At 39.9% G+C, this 23,158-nt stretch overlaps 1 protein-coding gene across 2 annotated transcripts in view; it reads right to left on the bottom strand.

The window, feature by feature from the left end:
* The window catches only part of SPTBN5 (spectrin beta, non-erythrocytic 5), a 98,651-nt gene that overhangs the window by 51,094 nt on the left and 24,399 nt on the right, over nt 1–23,158 (bottom strand). For both annotated transcript variants that reach the window (XM_054197910.1, XM_054197911.1), the window contains 14 exons: nt 22,296–22,466; nt 22,039–22,203; nt 21,060–21,286; nt 20,300–20,486; nt 18,826–19,026; nt 17,535–17,651; nt 16,757–16,920; nt 15,072–15,204; nt 14,143–14,288; nt 13,292–13,406; nt 11,195–11,305; nt 9,853–10,032; nt 5,614–5,817; nt 4,237–4,386 (listed from right to left, as the gene is read on the bottom strand). In XM_054197910.1, the coding sequence (XP_054053885.1) occupies nt 4,237–4,386; nt 5,614–5,817; nt 9,853–10,032; nt 11,195–11,305; nt 13,292–13,406; nt 14,143–14,288; nt 15,072–15,204; nt 16,757–16,920; nt 17,535–17,651; nt 18,826–19,026; nt 20,300–20,486; nt 21,060–21,286; nt 22,039–22,203; nt 22,296–22,466 (2,271 nt within the window). The remainder of the gene's footprint in view (nt 1–4,236; nt 4,387–5,613; nt 5,818–9,852; nt 10,033–11,194; nt 11,306–13,291; nt 13,407–14,142; nt 14,289–15,071; nt 15,205–16,756; nt 16,921–17,534; nt 17,652–18,825; nt 19,027–20,299; nt 20,487–21,059; nt 21,287–22,038; nt 22,204–22,295; nt 22,467–23,158) is intronic.

Raw genomic sequence — 23,158 nt, 5'->3', positions numbered from 1 at the left:
GCAGCAAATGACATTATTCCCATTGGGAAAGTGGCTTGGGAGTCTTCAATTGATGTCTTGGCTGAATACTTTTTGAGAGCGTGTTTGAAAGGACTGCTTTCCTACCCGCCTGCCTGTCTCCCTAGGGAGAAGTCTTGCGTTACTATGCAGCCACATTTTAACTCCATATAGTCATAATAGAGCTCCATCCAAAAGGAATAGATTCCTCTACCAATAGCTCTTCAAATGCAGAGAAGTAAAATACAAATAGTCACTCAGGAACCTCAGTTCACTGTCAAATTGTATATACTGATCCATAAGGCAAAAGATAGCTTTGCAGTTCTTGCTATTTCTCTCTCACTTAGATGGGAGTCCTGCAGCACAAGAATAACCTGTTTGAAGAATGATCACACTTAGAGACAGGAGAACAAAAGAAATGGGGGATATTCTTGGAATACAGGAAATCTAGCTGTAGAGGAATCAGAACAATGTTGCCATTTCTTCTGCCCCTCTACTCTGCTCATGTGAGACCCCACCTGGTGTACTGCATCCAGCTCTGAAGCCCCCAACATAAGAAGGACTTGGACCTGTTGGAGTGGGTCCAGAGGAGGGCCACGAAGATGGTCAGAGAGCTGGAGCACCTCTCCTATGAAGACAGGCTGAGAGATAGGGTTGTTCAGCCTGGAGAAGAAAAGGCTCCAGGGAGACCCTATATCAGCCTTCCAGTATCTGAAGGGGGCCTACAAGAAAGCCAGAGAAGGACTTTCTACAAGGGCATGTAGTAAAAGGACGAGGGGTAATGGCTTCAAACTGGAAGAGGGTAGATTTAGATTAGATATTAGGAAGAAATTTTTCACTATAAGGGTAGTGAGGCACTGGAACAGGTTGCCCAGAGAAGTTGTGGATGCCCCAACCCTGGAAGTGTTCAAGGCCAGGCTGGATGGGGCTTTGAGCAGCCTGGTCTAGTGGGAGGTGTCCCTGCCCATGGCCATTTAAGGTCCCTTCCAACCTAAACCGTTCCAAGATTCTATGATTTCTATTCAGGGCCAGGCAGCACATGTTAAGGAAGGACTAGAAACCATCAGAAGGTAAATTCCTTCCATAAAGAGCAGCAAATGAGCCTCTTCTTGCAATGATTTGCTTTCTTTATTGATTTCATCCCATAAATTCTCCAAAGATACATCTTATTTTGTATGTAAACACATGTTTCTATCTTCTCAGCAGCCTAAACCTGCATCACTCTGTATCTATACTCACTGTGGACAGATGTTGCTCTGGACACTGAGGTTATCACCAACATTGCCAGGTCTCAAATCAGTAAAATTGACTTAAAGACAGTAAAATATGATTTAAAATTAGCAGGTAGCAGTGGAATTTGTGAAGTACAGCTGAGGTGTGCTTTCATTGATACTCTTTAGCTCTGAGGCAAGCTGATGTTCCTCGGGCAGCTGCCTTTTCTCATGGTAGTTTTACTCAGTGTCAGCTGTGGGTTAAAAACAAGATGACAAGAACGGACAACACAGGAGTGAGTTATCATGATGGAGGAAAGCTAGTAATTCCTGAAAGGAAAGCTATGCACAGTATCGGCCTGATTGGTGCATCGAGAGTAGTGAAAATTAAAACTCATCCTGAACGCTCAGAGCTTATTGAGGATCTGTTTGTTTGCATCCTTGGATATGAACAAAATCAGTGTCTCTTCTTCGACCTAACAGCACTTATATGTTTCCTGGATTAACTTTGAGTATTAATCCATAACAGTCTCCTCCAGGCATTGTGGTAGCTCAGCGATGATAGGGACTGTGTCAGTGAAGGAGGAGACATACGGCTGACTGATATCCGGATACCAATTTAGAAATCCATGGTGTTCTGTAATTTCTCTTGTAGACTACAGGTAGATACTTGGTCATTGACTACAATATCAGAGGTATTTTATAACAGTAACTCTGTGAACACGCAACTGTAATTCTTTACATGCACAGACCTCTCACAAAAGCAACAGTTCTTCAAACAGTTGTAATCTTCTGAAGATTAAATATAAGCAAAAATGAGAAATAAAATGTTTATAAATTTGCTTTCCATAGCTAGTGTTCTTTTCTACTTGAGTGCTCTTCAAAAAAAAAACAAAAATCAGATGCAGTGGGTGGTGGAAGTAACAAAAGAACATATGATGACTGTGAGTCCCTCATTCTCTATACCTATATGGACAAGACCAGCTTGTCATTACACCCCTCTGCTTATTTTCTTGTCATTCTCCCTGACTATAAAATACCATTTGTATCAAGGGGTGCTTGGAGGGACAGACAAGTACTCACACTTCACTGTTCCACCTTCTGAACCCTTACAGTGAGAACAACTGAGTACCGGGCTCCTTAGAAGTTCATAGAGAAAATGTTACAAGAGAAAGATTCTGATAACAGAACTGCTTTTCGTGGTCTTCAAGGTCACAGCCTTCATTCTCAGGCTTTGCCTTGGCTGAAGAAACTTGTGGTAGAGGCAGGCACTGTGGTCGATCCTACCAAGAGAATTTACCCAGTCTGTGATGAACACTTATCCCTTTTGTGGCATCTACCTCACAGTATAGGGCAATAGTAAATTCATATGTATTTACCTCTGAGGCACATACAGCAAAGCAGATGCCATAGTCACCGTACCTCTGCATGTTGGCTGATCTCCATTTCATGAAAGAAGAAAGAATGCAGTGGCCAGAATTTTGTAGAGTTTACATTTTCCCTGAGGACGCTCCCCATGCAGCAGCTTAGCAATCATGTATCACTGCTTGGTAGGGACTTGAGACAGATATAATGCAAATTGTGCCATTTGCTAATTAACCAACAAATAAATATTTTTAACAGGCAGAACTATGTAATATTTTATTCCAGAAACTTGAACCTAGCTGAAATTCTCTTGGTTTCATGTTTTGGCACAAACTCAGAATGCAGGCCATACTTGCCAAGGGTGCCAGTTGTAGGGAATTATGAAGACACGCATTTCCTTCACAGAATGAGTAGCAGAAGGCTTCAAGCCCATGTGTCCCAAAAGGTTTCAAGGCCATGTGTCCCAAAAGGTTAAGTATCGCTGCAAGGCACAGCTCAGGGTCAGTTTTCCAGCAGATTTAGTGCCAGTGGCAAAGCACTGGTGGAAATCAGAGCTCAGCACGAACCAAGAGACATATTATGCTGCCAGTGGTCTTGGAGAATTAAGAATTATTTTTCCTTAATATGAAATGACACAGAGGTACAAACTCCTTCAACTTTGCTTCAAGCCTTCCATTTGGCAACCTTCAATCCATAGATGTGGTTTGCATGCCAAGTCTCAGCCCAGTTACAGCAATCCATCAACCCATTAATTTGCACAGAGTGACTGGAAAAGACTCCTGAATTCTGCACTAATTTTTATAATAGCAAATGTCGGACCTCAAGCTGGAACCTTTTTGAATAGTTCCATGAATCCAGGAAAGTGCAAGAAAGACAAAATACAATTTAATATTGGTGAAAAAAAAATATCTATTTCAAGAGCTGCAAAATGATCATAATATGAACATCGTTCTGTCTATTTGCATTAACTATATCAGCCCTCTCTTTTCATGAGAGGGCTTTTTTCACTAGCTCATCTTTCTCTACTGCATCAAACAGAAAATAATATTCCTTACAATCAAATTCTTTTGTAGTTGTTCTCCACACTGCTATCAACTCCCTTGAAAAAATGAGAAGTCAGTTCCTTTTCCTGGATTAACTCACACTGCCAACATTCATTTTCCACTAGTTGCATTTCCTCAGCACTAGCCCTCAGCCTGGGGTGAGGTTTCCAGCAACACCTGCAAAGTAATCTCCCTGTCCTACTTGAAACCCTCTTTACAATTTCCCTTCTCTCTGAAGCCTACGAAACATTTTGCCGGTGGTTAGCAGTTGGTATGCTGCAATCTGCTTGTAAAGCTGACTAATACTGGGCTGTTGTCTCCCTCTTCCGTTGTGACTCTCATCTGTTAGCTCATATGTTTATTTGCAAAAATTATCTTTCAGGCAAGAATCATCTTTTTGTTTCTGGTTCTGCACCCAAGCCCCATAAGAAAGGGGGGTCTTGTGCACTGCTACAGTCTCCGAGTGATACCACAATGCAAATAACGATAAAAAGAGTGTCTTTTCTATACACAGGCCCAAGGGTTTTAAGTTGTTGGTGACAGTAGTGCCCCTTTTAATTTGGAAGAGTTCAAATGCTTGAAAAGTGTAACTGCTTATTTCAAGTTTATAATTCACGTACCTCCTGTGAATTCAGGAGCATGTCCAGGTGATCCCAATCCTTGTAGAACATTTGTTCTTGGTGTATTTTCTCCAGCCACTCCTTCTTCTGTTTCCATTCATTGTATACATTTTTCTTCTCTTCCAACAGAGCCTGTAGCTTCTGCTGAATCTGAATACAATTTACAATGAAAAACTTGTGTTGGTCTTTATACCCCATGGACCAGGGTGAGGTGGGAGGAGAAAGGATTAAGTGGAGTGGTGCATAAGCCCCTTAAATTGCAGCAAAATTATCAAACAGGAAAAAGTAAAACAAGTTCTAGCACTTATATTTGCTCAGAGAGATAATCAAAGGTACCTCTTTTCAGGAATGGAGGAACACTTCTTAGAGAATATATAGCAGTCCAAGCCAAGAGCAAAGGTAGGTAACTGTTTCTCAAATGTACCTTCTAGAATTAAATCCTAATTCTCCATTATCTTTAGTCACAATGGTGCAATTACAGCACTTCAAATTGGGATAGCACAGATACTTAAATAAGTTACTAACATAGCATATTCTCCTGATCAGTTAATACATGCCTCGATGTTAGACTTCATGGCATTTCAGCCTCCAAGCTCTATATCCATAGGCCTTCTATAAATGATTTTTTCTTACATTTTTCGACAGGCAAAGGACTTTACAGTCACGAAGATCTCTAGTTACTATAGTAATACATTGCAATATTCAACAAATTTTCAGTCAGATGGGAGAGTAATTTTCAGAAACTGCAGTTTTCTGAAAATAGTCAAGAGACATGGTAATGAATTGTCAGGGGAGAAGTAAACTAGTAGGTACTGGAGAAGTAAAAAATGCTGTGAGAATCTTAGAAGCTATTTGTCTTGAGTAAACTGACATTTTGATTTCCACCTTTCATTGCCAGTGAGTTAAATATACCAGCATTATTCATTACTACAGAAAATGTTTCAATTAATCTTTAAAGTTGTTCATATATTTGAGTGTTTTCATTCTTTGGTTGACAGGTTTTTGTCCAGCCTGGTCTGGTATGGATATAACACTGTAATATGAAGACTAGTATTTGTGTGGAAACCCAACTTTGGGAAGTGGGCAGAATTATCCCCATTGCTCAGAACATAGCGAACTTCTCAAATGAGCCAAGTTTTGCTGCAGTGGGCTCTCAGGAGACGCCAGCACTCTTCTACTGCTGAAGTAGGAAATGGAATAGATGTTTTTGTGCGCAAGCTAGATAACACACTGAAGCAAACGTAGGTCATGCATATGGATATGTGTGAGTGTACACGCACATTCGTATGTTTATGGTGTGATACAGTATAGAATGATAGTTATATTGGTGTTGAGTAGCTGAATGTGTGTGACTGAACTCAAATGAGTTTCAATTACCTCTTCTGATCCTGTTTCTTCATCTTGCAAGAGTGATTGTCCTAGCTGTACGACATGACTATACTTCTCTTCTCGTGCTTCAATCTCTGCCAGTAGCTGTTGATGCTGGGTAAGTCTAAGGCTGCTAGTAGATATGTCCCGAATAGTCTCCTTGGCTCTCATTTCCCTTATTATTTCTGCTGTCCATGAGAAATAGTCCCAAACCTGGAACCCAAGAAAATGTGATAGTTGAGGTTAGAGCTCAAGCTTAGGATATCAGACAGGAAAACCGCAGGCTGACTGTTCATCTTTAAGGGAATAATAGGTAAAAAAATCACAGATAAGAACGGAAATATTTCATTAGGGCTTAGAGTACTTCTATGAATTTTAATAAGGGTGGATAACACGACTGTAGGAATTTCTACATATTGTGTTAAATCATACACATTTTGTAATATAATCAAACTGTGTTATATCACATCAATGACAACATGATATAATTTATTACCCTTTAGTCCATCATTCTTTAAGTGTTTTCTGGTGTTATTCCTTCACAAAGGATAAAACAATATCACCCTATTTTTCTGTGACTTATCTTTGGCTAATACAAGTCGATTTGAAACTTAAGTTGTACACATATTCTAAAACGAGAGTGAGAATTTTCAGGTGAAAAACAAATGGGCTCACTCTAATAGACGCGGAATAAAGGCAAATCACAGGTAAGAAAAAATTGCTTAAGCGTATCAGGTATGCAAGATTAATCTCCTGGTTTGTGGAACTATGACTGAGATTGGCACAGAAACACAATTGTGGAAGGAACAAGGATATAAAGCCAGTTTACTTTCAAAATCTGAGGTACTGATAAATGCATTTACAGTATCTTAAAATGTATGCAGCATTTAGCTAAGGCAATTATAAGCAAGTAAAATCTTAAACAAATCTCAGAATTATTTTCTGATTGTGACTGAAGAGACTTGAGCAAGCAAAAATAATTTAACATTTTCTGTCTGTCTTTCTCTGCACTTGATTCTGCACCTTCACCAGTCCACTTTAGGCATCTCATTTGAATCTTTAATAGGTGGTGTGCTCTTACGTGTCAGTTGGTAAAAACTAGGACTGCAAGGGACCGTACCAGCGATTATATAGGATGATTAATTAATTTTTGTTACAGTTTAATTTTGTTTGGATTAGTTGATTAAATTCTGAGGTGGTAAATGGTCTTTTAGTTTTCTGAAAGTGTATTTTAAAAGACTGTTATGTATAGTAAGAGTTGAAGAAAAATGCTCTTTTACTGCAGAGAACTAAAAATTTTCTCTTGTGAATTTTCCACTGGAGCTTGTGGCTTTTCCACTGAAGGAAAATATGTAATGGAAAAAGTTTCTTGCCTGTTCCATTTTACCCATGGATTTTTATCCCTATCATCAAAATTTTGTACAGCTCAAATCTGGCTTGTGAACCATCCAGCCAGGATAAAATAGTTTCAGAAAAGCACTGCAAAGTTGAAAACGGCCCATCTGCAGACCTAAGAGTTTAGGCTTTAAAGCCAAGACACTTCTTTTATTAAAGCCAGTGAACACAGCTACTAAATGACTCTTCAAAAGGACTGTTGTCCTTTTAAAGGGTCCCACGTAGTGCACACGTGTTGGCATCATTTTGATTTGCAGAACTAATTCACACACAGCTGGGATGTCACTATAGACACTGACATTGCATTTGGCACTGCAAATGTCTAAGACTCCCTGAGATTTTAGGCTAAGCATTAGGAAAAAATCCATAAATCTCAGGATATTTAAGGCAATGGAACAATTCAAGAGCAAATAATAGGTTATTGGACTGCCACTGCCAGCAATGTTTAAGGATAGACTAGGCATCAGTCTGCAGGAAACTCCTAAGCAGAACCTCACTGAGGCCATGCAGATCCTAGCGCAAACTTCAGAACAAGAACCTCAAACATTCAGAAATACTTTGAGTCTATGTCTCAATTCACCTTCCTTGACTGAGTTTCTTGGAAGATTTGTAGCCCTCTACTGTTACTGTGTATTGTCAGTTAGGGTCAACTCTGCTATTTAATCAGACTAAAATCATACTTGATGGGATGCAAGGAGATGCAGTAGCTGATTGTGCAGAATTGTCTTTTCATGGAAGGGATGATTTGTTTTTGTTTCACTTCTGCGTACAATTTCATAATGAAAAAGACCCATGGACACCATATGAACAATACTAATGAAAAAAGTACACTAAACAGCCGTGACTAACATTAAGTTTGTAGACCTCTTGGCAGGGCTGAAAGAGGAAAGGGAGCAAAGTTGCCTCTTTGCACTCTGCAATTTGGGGTATATTCTGCAGTAAAGCTGCTCTAACCTACCCTAGAGCTACTGAGATCCTTACAGTCATTAAGACTTGTCCCATCTGGGCAGAAAGATGAGTTTACCAAATCTGCGGAACCAGATCTTCACTTTTTCAGGAATTATTGTCAGGAAAGGAGGTGAAAATTGAACGGCTCAGGGATACTTCTTGCCAGCAGACTGACATCAAAGATACAGGGTGATGCCTGAGGCATTATCTCATCTCAGCATGTCACTGAGAATACAATCACCTGGCTTTGTCATTTTGTTTTATGATGTTAAGAAAGCACATTAATGACTCATTGCTTGTAAATTTACCAATGCAGATGAAAGGGCACACTGCCAGAGTAAGAAATGGGCTATAGATTTGCCATTCAGATCACAGGATGCATCACAGATTTCAGACAGAACTCAAACCAAAGGTATTTTGTACGGTTCCAGCAATAAAAAGAAAAAAGCACCCCCACCAACAGGACATTTTCTATCTGAAGTCAATAACTAAATTTATGACATAAGTTATGAAAGAAATCAATAAGAAAGTGAACTCTCAGTGACTATGTTTTAACAGACAAATCCAAGATCCATCTCCTGATGAAGACTCCCCCAGGCTGAAGACTTTCAGAATCTAATATATGTTAGAAGACTACACAATAGGACTATGTTGTTCTTACTATCAACCTTAGATGACTGTCAGAAAGACAGTGGACAAATGAACCTTTCGCCTGCATCAGCAGACCCACTCTAATTTTCCTTAAGTCAAATTCTAATTCATTTTTTTTCCCCATCAACAGTTCTGCACAAGATAATGGATTCTTAACAGTTAAAAACCAAACCAAACAAACTCTCAAAAAACAAGAGTGCCATAAACATCCTACATCTCTAACTGTACAACTAGACAATATATTTTTGGATTAAATATAACATGTAATGCTGGATTTAACACTTTTAAGAGACTTAAAGTGGATTACCCTAATGTACAGAAGCATCTCATGCTAACAGAAAAGCATGATGCACACTCTATTGTGGTCTTGATCACAGCTCACAACCTGAAGACAAACTTGTGGGAAGGTTTTTTTTCCAGGTGAGCATATCCTGGATATTCTCCGGTTCCCAGCAAACACGGAAACAGAATGTGAACTACTTTCTTAAACTATCTTTAGTTGACACTGAAGTTACGCCTGGAATAATTCAAGAATTCAAAGAATGTAAAGGTATTCTAGAAATCTACATTAGCAACTTTCTTCATGATAAAAGAGGGCACCCTTGCTGTTTTAGTACCTGCTAATGCAGCACTTGCAGCAATAATCTACTAATTTACAGTGGTGTGGCTCAAGTGCCTTCGCTGAAACTTCTGACATTTGCATATTCTGTGGCAAATCATAGCTCAGTGACCTACTGACTTCTTTGGAGAGAAAACGACTGTGCATTGCAGATGACAATATCATGCTGATATACGCATGTCACTATGTTTAAGCAACTTGAGACGTTACTGCAAAGACCAGAGTTCTATTTGATACATTCCATGAAGTAAGTTAAGTGAGGGATATTGCATGCACTGACAGAGAGAGAACAAACTTTTAGCCATTATAAATGGGAGTCTAATATCTATTTTTATTACTCAGTGGGAATTGCAGAGTCTTTTGACTACTGCTACTCATGCAAAGTGATGACCATTTCTGAAAACTATCAATTATCCCATACACACTTGGATACAGTCTTCCCTTCCCACAGAAGGATCCTTATTCTCTAACACCTTTCTAAATAGCTACAAGCACTTAAGTACTTGATTAATAACACAGATAGCACCTGTAGCCTTTTACATTAACCTTTGCAGCTTGGAAGTACACCTATGGTTCACATACATTGAAAGCAGCTTTCCCCTGTGTACCAACAGACAGAAGCCAGAAGTGCTTACGTGTGCCTGAAACTGGTAAAACTTGTATGCTTGTTCCAGAACTTTCTTGCGCAGTTCCACTTTAGACTTCAGGGCCTTCCAGTTGGTCACTATTGCCTGCTGCTTTGCTTTCAGGTCTTCCACCTGCTTCTTTGAGCAATGGGTCAGCACATGATCTGCAGAGTGGATCAGCTCCTGCAGCTATACACAGGGACAAAAGAAGAGAGAGTCATAGAGATCGAGCTAATATCAGAAAAGTTATGATAAGGGCTATGTTAATTGTATATGAAACTACAGTTTAAGCAACATTTTCTGACCTAACTTTTCTCATGCTAAACAAAAGCTTCCCTGACTTCAGTTCTATGGAATAACAGTGACATCCAGTGTTCGCTAAGGCTCATCACAATGGTGTTTTTTCAAATAGGCAGGCAGATTTTATTTCTCCTTTTCACTGTACCATTTATTAAATGAGTAATGCAAATAATAGCTAACCATACCTTGTTTTCCCCAGTGACCGTATAGATTAACTGTGACTACATTTTCCTCATGCATATCTCATGCTCTTTAATCTTAAAAGTAACAAGCAGCAGGTGGGATCAGTTCTAGTGATATCTGCCACAAGGCCAAGATGTGAGGCCACTCATAAATGATACTGGGATAACTACTTCAGTAATCTTAATATGACACATGCTGTTTTAACTGTACCATTACATTTACTAAACAAAGGAATGAAGAGAAAACTCACACTATTTTTATTGGTCTAGTTGAAGCTAAGCGAATCTCCTATATACAAGGAAGCTTTCTAAACAACAGCTGTTCTCATGAGCTGAAACTTTTCACAAGTTTGTATAATGAAACCTTTCTTTTCACAGTCTAACTCCTACCCCTCTAAACTTGTTGAAAATTCCAGACTGCTGCCCCATCATTCCTTCTATAATTCTCTATACTTATTCAATGCATTTTGTGTTCAATGAATATTCCATTTCTCTGCACATAAAACAGATTCTGGACTTTTCATTGTAATCACCCTTAACACTTTGAAGAAGGGGGTAAACACACCGTAAAGCCTGGCATAATCATACATTTCAAACAGTGATCAAAAATATCCCTGTGAATCACTTAAATAGTCAGTGCTTGTTACAAGATCTCCCTTATTTGTAAGGTTTTAAATGACGTACTTCATCATTACCATCAAACCTTGAACATACTGAAAAAGCAGAAGACTAAGGAAGATCCTTAGAGATTTCCAGGTTCTCAGAGAGAGCCTGTAATAATTTGGTTCACAATACCAAATTATTACTATGATTATCTTGGAAACTTGAATTTTGTCCACACATTAAAGACCACAAATGACTTTCATTACCTGCTGCTCATTCCCAGAGAGCTCGTGCTCCAGGGCCACATGGTTCCGGAGCTGGGTTTGCACACCTCTCATGTCTTTAGCAACATCATCTGGAATACTTTTAGACTTCTCCTGGAAGGAAGAAATCAGAGAAAGCTTTGTAACTTTCTACTTCCAAGCAAAACACATCACAAGCCTACTTCAGTAATTTTGTGTAATGCAACTCACATTGCACAGTTAAGAACATCCTGGGTTACTCAAGTAACTGATAGGTATGATAGGTAAAAGGAAGCTGGAAAAATCTGTCATAGTATATCTGTCCTAGTAACTCACTTGTAAGTGTCTTAGTGATTAAGCTACCCAACTGGACCGAGAGAGATATTCAGTCTTTCCTCGATCAGACAATATAGAATGTCTTCCAGGCTTTGAGTTGAGAGGCAATCTTGAATAGCTACTGCAGTGACATATAGTGAATTCTTAAAGTAGCATTAACAACCAACAGTTTCAGGCCATCCTTTGCGATACAGGTGATCTACCTGTGAACCCCTTCTAGATAAAAAATTAATTACGTATGCTCAGGAAAGATCAGTTAAAAATGGCATATATGCAAAGAAAGATTACCATTAAGATGAGAGAAACAGAGAAACCATCACATAAAAGGAGACTTAAACATTTATTTAGGTCAACAAAGGTTCTGAGTTTAGTTGTTACACAGACATGCACTGGGAAACAGCAAGCAAAAAGAAAAGGCACTTCAGCTGAAGGACAACACTGTTGCTAGAATAAAATGATTAGAAATTCGCTCCAGGTCAATTTAGGTGAAAACCAGAAGAACATTTCTAACCATTGGATAAGTACATTTCTGTAACAGATTCACAAGCTGGTTTGGGATACCCACAACACATCTTGGCAAGGTGCTGTAAAAGGAGATACATCTTGTAGTTGCCTGTGATATGATGGCACTGGCGTTGGTAACTTAAGCAAGATCTTCTAGTACTATGTTTCTATAAGAAATGGCTTTCCTTGGTAGACATCTGACCAGCGGGTACACAGGAAGGGACAGGCAAGATGACTGAATTGTCCTCCCACTCAGCAGAGAAGCTTTTTAACAAGATGCTATGCAAGAGGTGTGTATTTGTTTGCCTGGGCCAAAATCAGCATGGTCAGCGAAGTGTTTCTGAACTATCCCTTGTCGCTGCCACAGAATTAGCTACTTCATCACTGAAGTTAAATATGCACCAGGTTCTGAAAACCCCAGCTGGTATACAGTGAAATATTATGATATTTGATTTTCCATTCATGACAGGGAAAGAAAACAGGAATAACAGAATAGTTGAATAAGGCAGCCTCTGCCAGCACAAGCAAGTAGAAAATCTACTGCATGTAACCTAACAAAGCCCTGTTGCCTTGCAAACAGTGCAAGCTCTGTTGGATTGCCTCCTCCTGTACGCATTTGTATTATGGAAACCACACCTCTCATTACAGCAAGGATGTGATTTCACCGTGAAATTCTTCAGGATGCTCAGATAGAACAGCAGCCTGAAGATTTTCATTGGGACTTCTCCCTGCAGTTTTCACACTGGGACTGTTTGAAATTATTGCCAGTAGTGGGCACTGAAATGAAAGGAAAAGTTTTTTGGCTCAGTTTTTTGCATCAGGTCACACAATTGCCTGACAATTTCCAGGCTAATGGTCACTGTAATCCAGACAAATGCCTTTTTCACAAGATAGGTCTTTCTTCAGCACATAAAGCTACAATAGTGTACAAAGAAGAACCAAAATGAGGCAGTAAACAGTTTCTTAGTCAGGCCTGATGACTACAAACAATATTACTATATGCATTGCACTGTGAGACAACTTAGTTCAAGCCCTGGTCTTCTCAGCTTATCTCACAGATCAGCAACTCTAGCTGCACTTGGTCTCACCAATGGTTCTCATAAGCTGACCGGTCAGACGTCTAAGGATTACCCAGGATTTCTTTTTTTTAACACCATGAGTAATCACATAGGTTTCTTAGCGAGTTTTTTTTAGAAGTCAGCAGTAAGCATGCTGAGAATCATCCACAAATTAAGTTGAAATGAAATTCTCATTATATGAGACTTTCCCATTATTTTTTACCTCAATATGGGCCAGAGCATCTGTCAAATCTTGGTAACACTTGTGAATCGTCTCAGCATCTCTCAGACGCTCACCTCGTAATCTGGCAATTTCCAACAGCTCCTCCCAGGAGTTCCTAAAAGGGAGGACGAGGAAAAGAAACATGTAAAACATTCAAACTAGGAGTAAAGGAGATTAACAGTCTGAAGAAAGACTGAAAACAAGACCTCCTCTTACTTTATTTTTCATTCCTGACATTAAATTCTACCTGAGTGATTCTCTGAAGGGCAGCATGTCCTTCACTCTACTCCGTCCATGCTCTCCTGTCTGCTCCAGGCACTTAAAGAGATGGTCCTATATAAGGGCGCACCTCTCCAATATGCTTTTCAGGTTTTATATGCAGGACTTGGAGGACTGAGTAAGACCCTACTATTCCTTCATGCTTCTCTTTTGGGCCACTTTGGACTGATGCCAGACATAAAAAGCTCCGATTAACTCAATGTTGTCCTGCAGGGCAGTCATGGGATTCAAACTCAAAAATCAGAAGCACCAAAGAAGCAACTAAACTTCTAGCCTTTCAGTTAGGTGATCCTGTTTCAAAGGGCAAAGGAAGTTCATTCACCCCTTACTTGTAAAACACCTCTGATGCAATTTACAAGAAGCCAAATCAGCAAGCAGATAATGTCTGCATTATAGTCGTCTATTTTTAAATGAGGCATGGCAGCAGCTCTGTTCCAATGAGCAAACCACATATTTTGCAATTAGAGAATTGGGACGACATGCCTTATCCTTTTCTAATTCCTTCTCACTTCCTCGTCCTTGAGAGTGAACTGAAAGGACAAAGCATTATAGAGCTAACACAAGTCTCCTACCTTAGCTCTTTCTGCTTCTGCCGAATTTCCCGGGACTCAGAATGTCCACAGTTCAGCAAGTTGTCTGCCAGCTGCTGGCAAGCCACGACTCTCTTCCCGGTTGCTTCCAACTGGTGTCGGAATGTGTTATATTTGGCACAAAGTTGCTTTTGAAGGAAAAACAACAACAACAAAAAAGGCATTTTGAGTGCCCTCTTTTCCCAAACATACCTGCTCAGCTATCAGAGCACAGCCAAAAGAGAGCTGATCATATTTGGAGATGGAGAAACTGCAGAGAATGACTGGATTTTACCTCCAAAGGCTATGAGGAGCTACAAACTATTAGCAAAACATGAGGTTTGTGATGCAGATGGGAGGCAGAAACACTATTACTGGGTATAGAAACAAACATCCAATGCACAATAGATTTCAATTATTAAGTGATATGTTTTCACTTCATGAATGCAAATGTGTATTCAGTACTACAACTGAATAATGCAGTCCAATTTTAAGACTTAGGACACAAGATATTTTGAAATAAATTATAAAAATGAGGATTCTGAATGGCTATTGATTTCTAATGGGCTGACATTAGATTAGTTTCTGTGCTATGTGAAGAGGTATAGCTGTAGATGTGCATACACACTGAAATATCTGATTATTAAAAATAGAAAGGAGTTGCTCTCTGAAGGCGTAGACATTTTAGCATGCAGTTGTTTCACGCAGCTCAGCCCCCACAGTAACAGGATGTAAGTGTTAGGCAATGCTGCCTGCCTGTCATATCGAATCAATCCTCCCACCCACTCTTTACCCTTTCTCCTCCCGTCTCCCAGTTATTTATTCTTATTTCTTACTCTGTCTTACAAGGTTTCAAGGACAACCTTAGAATCTGTTACGGTCTCACTGCGTACAGTTCGGTTGACTTATGATCTGTTACTCAAAAAACTGACCAAGACATGTTCATAATCATTTCCATAGTCTTCAGAGCTGGCTGTTTGTTTCTGATGAGTGATCCAGTCTTGCAGATCTTCATATTCTCGTATAAACTCATGCAAGACAAGAGTCTCATCCAGCTTCTTCCCTCTGGAAGGGGAAAGAGACAAGACAATACAATTAGACCAAAGAAACACAAGAGGAGGGCAATCAGTAATTTTCTTCCTATTTATCCACAAAATGTTTGTTTGTTTTGTTTTTGGGGGTTTTGTTTTTTGGTGGTTTTTTTGGGGGGGGCGAGGGTGGGTTGGTTGGTTGGTTGGTTGGTTGGTTGGTTTTTTACCTTCCCATGAGAATACCCTTGTTTTTTTTCCAGATCTGTCCTGATCTGTCTTTCTAAAAATAACTGTGGTACTTATGGAAATGAGAAAGAAATCTTTCTGAGGATGGTGCCCCAGGAAGGCAAGTGCTATGAAAGCCATTTTATGCAATTCTGTTCATATTGCCTGTTCAGCAAAATTGCTCCAACCTGACGCATATTTCTGATCATCTAGAGTATCTTACAATATAGCCTGACATGTTACAGGCCTTCCACAGTAAAGAAAATACCAATTTTCCAGCTTCTAACAGTGCCTGGCCATTGTGCAAATATTCCAGGAAAGATGAACCTGGCTTCGCTTTTTGAATCACAAATGGTCACCACAAGAGATGTAGCCTGCTGAGAGAGTCCAGCCTGCCAAGGGAAATGCAGACCAGAGGTACAAACCAGAGCACCAATGAGGCACCATGAGACCCAGGTTAACATCAAGCATGAATGAACACAAAACATTTCTGGGTTCAACACACACAAGCACTTTGATATTTCTAGATTGAGTATTCATTTTTCTGAACTTTTCATTCATAGGATTTTCTATTGATGCTTTTACTTTTATAATTGTAAACAAGAATAAAAACAAAAGATAAAATATCAGCATTTCCTCTAGGCTTAATTATTCTAGTATTCAGATTCATTGATTTGTTACTCTATTTGCCGAGCCCCATTCCTTTTCTGAGTGAAATTTTTGTGGGGGAAAAACCTAAACTGTTCAGACATTTGTTCCTTCCTGACAACAAACCAGAAGTGTTTAAAAACCCTGTATACAAGTAAATGGTCCTGTTGTAAACATCTTACTGTAACAATAACAGAAAGGAAATGAAATGAAAAATAAATGACTTATTTAACAATAAACCCCTTCCTATACTAGCACAACACTGGGCATAAAGATAAGTGTAACTGTAATTATCTGCCTTCTGCTATGTAATGAATTAAGTAATTTTCAAGCAACATTAAGGAATTCTTTTAAAAACATTTTTTTCCTTTTGATAGTAGACTCCAAATACCACAAAGGCAAGTCAGAATCTGGCATCTCCAGTCACTTTACAGGAGGACGATGAAGGGTAAAGAGGAAAGCTGGGGGCTTCAAATCCCTAATACGTAGCAAAACTCCCTGAATAAAATGTAGAGTTCTCGCTTAGCAATAATGAAAAGCTCATAGGTGCACAGAATTCTAATACAGAAACAAGCGATTTCCTAAATACAACTGAAAAAAGGGGAGATAATGGATATGATCTAAATTACAGTGAGGTAACTGGAAATAACCTTTATTGACTTCACTGGGCTTTGAATCAAACCTAGGATCCAAGGGGCAGTTCTAGTTTATACCTTGCTGCTGCTAGTTCCTGCAACTCCTGGAGTCTTGAACAAACTTGTTCCTTTGGTGCATCAACCTCAACATACTGGATGGAGCCCAGAAGAGGAAGAGTTTGGGCACTTTCACTCAGTTCTTTCATCAAATTTTGGTAAATGGCAATCTCATGCTCCAGTGCCTGGCAGAGAAAAGAGTTGATTGAGAGCCAGTTTTCCAACATACACACTGTTTGAACTTTTGTACCAGCCTGTGATGTAGGCATTGAGATATTAAAACAGGAGAAAAACTTTCTGGAAGCATGTGATGTTTCCAGGACTTGATCAATTTTAGATCATTTTGTAGCAACTTTTTCTTGAAAAAAAGTGTACACAAATTCAAACAAATTAGGTGAATAAAGACAATGAGAAATTCCTAATGCACTATTAGGCAGATAAAAGTATTCCTGGAATAATACACTATCTCTATCTTTGATTTTAGATTCTAGGGAAAAAAAATAAATAAGGCTTCTGCATGCACCTGTTGAGGCTGAAAAGCAGATCTCAGTCAGTTTAGGCCTCAGAAAAATAAGATGAGAATATTCACCATTCTCCTTTTTCCCCAAATTACATTTTTTCCAACCATATTAGTAAGCTGCATTGAACTCTTCTATCAGTCCATTCACACATAGACACACATCAATGTGAAATATCTTGTAGATGGATGGATACTTAAGTACCAATGAGACAGAAAATTTTACAGCCACAGACAGACCAGAAGATCAGGCCAGCATACAGAATTGAAGCAGAGAAATACCTTATGTTTCTTGAGGAGTTTCAGTGTTCCATCTTCATCCTTACCATAGTCCTTGCTTGTCACAAGTGGATGTTTTTCTGCTATCCAAGCCTCCAGGTCTGAAGTATTCATTAAAAACTATCAGTTAAAGAGAAAGCAAATTAGTTTCTACCTCAACTTTCAAAATACTCATGTCATTTATTTGACCTAATAAATTCTAAATGCACTGTAAGATTTACTGTGATGTTTTATTAAATAACAAATAAAGAATATTTAATCCCAAGAACTACTATTCCACACTGTTGTTCTGCCAAGTCATATAAAAGTGAAGGAGGCCACAGATGGAAGACTTCAGTGCAGGATAACTAAGGTCTTCTCCAGGCATCAAAGCAGTAAGTTTCAAGTTGTCTCACTTCTCTTTCTTCACATCACTATCCTTACTTGACTTTTCCTTTACCTTTACCCCTTTACAGGGGCTAACTGTATAATATCAGTGTGATATTTTCCCTTCACCTTCCTGAGAAGGTCAAGTCACCTATAAAAATCAGGCTTCATAAAGCCAATAGTATAGACAGCTGTATAGACGGAGTAAATAAGAGCCACATGACCAAATTCCCCAGGGAACATACTTTAGGTCGGCCCGTGCAAATGCTGTTTACGTCTACAAAACTGCATGTGTTATCTGAAAAACTGCACTTCTGCATGACCGACTGATGACAGAAAATGTGGACTACCAAGATAAATATTTGCAGGCAATTATTTTTTTTTTTTAAACAGACTAACATAATGGGCCAGTATCCTGTTGAAAATAATAGGGCCGAAAGTGCTAACTCTGTCAGAGTGAAAGAGTGTTATCAGTTACTCAGTATCATTTTGTTGCCTGGACCATTGTTGCCTGGATCAGGCAAAGATTGGATGGCACGAGAGATCCTGTCTTTTCTGAATTCCTTGTCATAAGTCTCCAGTATGAAGGGTCAATTCAGGATCCATTGCATTACTTAAGTCAAAGCCTCAGGCTGTATAAAGATATTGAGAAAGGAGATACTACTAGGAGAAATGTGTCTTCTACACACAACCATAATCTTAGTGCTCTGAATGGGTACAGAGTCCAAGGCAAAACTCTAGAACAGCAGTTCTGGACTGGGGGCTGCATTCAGCTATGCAACCCAGCCCTCCATTCCCATGAGTCTGGCCTCAAGCAACTGAAGTGAATATCAGTCCCAGCAAAGCTGTTTTGTTATTCACTTTAAAACTTCGGTCCTCTTGTTTGTCTGAAGAAGCTACTGTGTAAGGACTTTGCTGTAATTTGTACCTCCTGGAAGCCAACTGAGTGCTGCAGCTGCTTCATCCTTTCCTCACAGGCCTTCTCCAAGCCCTGCCAAGCAGTCACGAGCTCCTGGCATTTCTCACTTATTTTCTGAGCTGATGGATGCTGGCCTACAACCATTGTCTTTCCTTTATCCAGGACCCGCTGGACTTGCTGTTTGTGGGCATTCACTTCTGCCTGCAGTTCCTGATAATGAGATAAAAGAAAAAATAAGAATAAAGGAAGAGTATGTGAGGACAAAGAAAGTCTATGTGCTCCTAGTCCTAATCAAAACTGCCAGCTGGTGACAGTGGGCAGAGTATAGCCAGTGGACACAAAGACTGTCTGTTTCTACAACAGTTGCAGCCTCAGCCACTGGTTCTAGTCCTGCTTGTACAATGCTCTGCTCTTGGTGCTGCCATTAAGGGAGGAGATAGGAGTCCGTAAGGAGGCATCAGACATCCCTTAACTTCCCTACACACTCAGCATTACTCACCGAAGTCCTCAGCTTAGTGCTCTGGCATGGTTCTACCCCTTCCCCTTACCATATACCTGCCCCTTCCCCTGCCCAGCAGCCAGGGGAGCATCTCAGGGTCTCTGCCCAGAGATGGAGCAGAACAAGGGATGAGACAGAAAGGTGGGGGATTCAGAAAAGAGTGTTAAGCTGCTGATGGAAAAATAAAACATCCCAGATGAGTGGCCTAGAGGATGATGGGAAGAGAGACATTGTCAACAGTACCATGAAAATTATTAAGAGTCCTGCTCCATAAAGCCTCCTCACTGGTCTTACAAACTTTCTCATGGAATTTGCAATCCAGATGCTGCAAAATCAGTGTTGCCTGTGGTGCAGGGCAGCTCTGAGGTGCCCCTCGGGCTGTTGAGGAACTGCTACAAAGAATCGAACTCTCCAGAAATCAGAGTTAACTCGTCTTTATAAATATATTGACTGTGGCTTGTTCAAACCATTTTACAAGAAGTACACAACTAAAATAAACATTAAATGGCTGTTTAGTGGTCTCTTAGAGAATCTAGCATGCACATACCTCAACACTGCATGTATAACGAAGCAGCAAGCACAGAACTAAAATAGGATGAGCATAAAACAGTCAAAACATTCAACCCAGATCAACCCAAAAAGCAAAAGACTTGTTTTTCCTATTTAGTGTGAGGTACGCTAGCTTTCTATTCACTTTTAATGGGAAGAAATATAAAATTTCTCATAATAATAATACTTCGAACAGGACTTTTCATGTTTCCTCCGAAAATCATCACCACATTGCTGACTTCTCTCAACTCACTGGAACCATTTTAGCTTGGCTAGTGCTGGAAACAGTGAATGTACTAATTGAAAGGGGGGCAACACATTTTGCTTGCAATGGCCTTCCTGAAGGTAAAGGAGAACAGCGCAGGCACTGGTTTGCAGGCTGAGGTGAAATGCAATGTGCCAACATGCTATAATATGCTTGATTAAACGAGTTACCTTGTGTTTTTGCAACAGGCTTTGAGCCACATCCAAGGACTTCCCACAGTTGGTAGAATGGGCAATAGGCAATCGCTCATTAATCCAGTTCAGTTCCATGTCATGATAATGGTAGAACTCATAGAGATCCACTGCAGCTTCCAGCAACTTACGCCTCTCATCAAGAGGTGCTTGCAAAGACTCAAACCTAGGGGTCATCCATTAAATATATGTTAAAACAAAGCTTTATCCTGATTCTTCCAAGGGAATTAGGCTATGATACCACTGTGAAGATTAGAAAACACTGGACGCTTCTTTGCAATTAAATTTCAATGGTTACTGCTGGCCGCACATACAAGAATCCCTTCTCCAGAAGGCTACTTTGGGCAAGTAGACATATACAATAACACTAAATGTAAGCAGAGGAACAGTGATTTACACTTTTGAAGTCCTAGGCTTCTCCTGTGACGTTTTAAGGAACTAGTCACTATTGAATGGTGGATCCCTGCACCTCTTAGAAAGCAGTGGATTACCTATGGGTAAGCAAAGGACTAGAGGAGGAGCGCAGCAGGCAGTAAGCAAGGTCCAGTAATAAAGGCTGAGGTGGGTCAACAGGCATCTGAGTAGGTGCAGATCAAAGCACAGTTGTGGTACAACTGGGAGGAGAAATCATTCCTGAATATGGGTTAAATCTAACCATCTGAAAGGCATTTTCTAGAAGGTAGAACAAAAAATGTTATTTGTCACAAGGGGTGGAGACAAAAAGAGAGTGACACCTCACCTTTTCAGATATTTCTGTGTTTCATCTAGAATCCTCTGGGAGTCAAAGTGATTGGTGGCCATTTTCCTTGCATGAGATACAATAGAGTTCATTTTCTCTGCCAGCTCACGTGTCTCATTTTCCAGCTGTCTGTGCTGCTTGAGTAGATCACGGCTGGAGCGCAAATCATGGCCTGTCTCAGATTCCTGAAGAACTTTCTCAATTTTCTCTATCTTCTTTTTGGCATCCTGCCAGGAAAAGATTACGGCACACTTGTACTGACCTTTCAACATCATTTTCTTTCACTCAGACCTCCCATGACAGCTTTCGGGACACAATTTTTAAACCATAAATCCTTTCTTGGTAACATGATGGCCAGGTGTCTCTAAGAGGCATCTCCTGGTAATATTTTACTTTGCATACTATTTTGGAGCACTCTTCTCTCTGAGACACTAAAGCACATAATTAAAAACAGTCTCTTTGAACTATCTTCAGTGACATAATACAAAACCATCCATCTTCAAAGGCTTCAGGTTGTAGCTACAACACAACAGTAGTTCATTGACATACTGGTATCAAAAGAGCTTCACAGCACATTGTTCCTCTTATACAATTTGCCTGGATGCCAATGTACTTAATATTGTGCAATCTCTCTAACCCCCAAACTGACTCCAAGCAAGCAGTTATGTTTGCACAGCATGGATCCTTGCAGAGGGTTTTGACTGTTTTCCCAGTACAGGATCGCTGCACAGATGGAGTGCTGAGCCCAAGTTCAACAGCTTTGTACCTTGGTGCTGTGCTCGCACCGTTACCCTGCTCGTAGCTTTGGAGTGAGCTTGGTCAGTGTTATATACAGTTTCTCCTGAGACTGTAGGCAAAATGGACACCTTAAAATACACTTTCATCTGGATGGTATCCTGTTCTTTTTTGTGAGAACCACATGACAGAGGAACCAGGCTCCTAGGCAATTCCTCCCCTCTGTTCCCCACCACTCCCTGACCTGGAGCAGTTCCATGAGCTGTTCTTGCTGCCCAGCTTGTCTCAGCTTGTCACCTCTCTCTATCATCTTGCCATACAATTCCTTCCACTTCTTTTGAAGTTCTGACATCTTCTCCTGGATAGAAACTGCAGCATAATGGTTGTCTTGAATCAGTTGATTTCCTTTCTGGAGAAACATAGCACATCATTTTTTTGAGCAGATCAGCATCTGTGAAGTCTGGGACAAGATGGAAGACTTAGCTCTAAAGCTGCCTTCACCTTTATCAGTGTTGCAAAGTGCTCCTCATTAGCCATCATTTCCTTCTCAGCAGCCTCATGCCACTTCAGTTTGCGTAGAACATTTGTTGGATCACGATAGGATTCATCCGATGCAATCTTGTACTTCTCTTCCATCCATATCAAAAGCTCAGCAGCATCACGATTAAACTCCTTACAGAAACAAACAGGATTAAATTGATTTGACACCAGTTTCTGTGTGGGTTTGCAGCGCATCCTTGCTGTTAGGATCAAGTCCTGATTTTTTTTTCCTAACAGTTAGGAAATGTGATATATTTTTATATAAAAATTATTCTACATAGTCAACACTCGTAATTGAAGAGGTATGATCTTGAACCATTGATGAGTTTTTAAGCCCTCAGAGTAATATTTCAGTCCCTTTTTTACCACATTTACTAATCTGTTGCCTTTAATTGTCAGTGAAGGTTTGCATTTTCGATACACTATTTTAACCATAAGTGGTACGGTCACACAGAATCACAGAATCAGAGAAACACAGAATGGTAGGGCTGGAAGGGACCTCTGGAGATCATCTAGTCCAACCCCCTTGCCAAAGCAGGTTCACCTAGAGCAGGTTGCACAGGAATGCGCCCAGGCGGGTTTTGAATGTCTCCAGAGACAGAGACTCCACCACCTCTCTGGGCAGCCTGTGTCCTCCAGTATAACTTTGCATCTCAGCACTGGAAGCTAAATTAGGTGCCAAAAGTACGGTTACTGTAAGTAACTGTGACAAACTATTAAGGTTCATAACAGTAATAAGAAATGAGCAGAATAAAATTGTCCAATAGACAAAATATTCTGTTTATATTTTTTCATTCAATATCTCCTTTTTTTTTTTTGGTATT

Source organism: Rissa tridactyla, chromosome 4, assembly GCF_028500815.1.
Source record: "Rissa tridactyla isolate bRisTri1 chromosome 4, bRisTri1.patW.cur.20221130, whole genome shotgun sequence".
In the NCBI taxonomy this organism is placed as follows: domain Eukaryota; kingdom Metazoa; phylum Chordata; class Aves; order Charadriiformes; family Laridae; genus Rissa; species Rissa tridactyla.
This window is presented reverse-complemented; position numbering and strand designations above follow the sequence as displayed.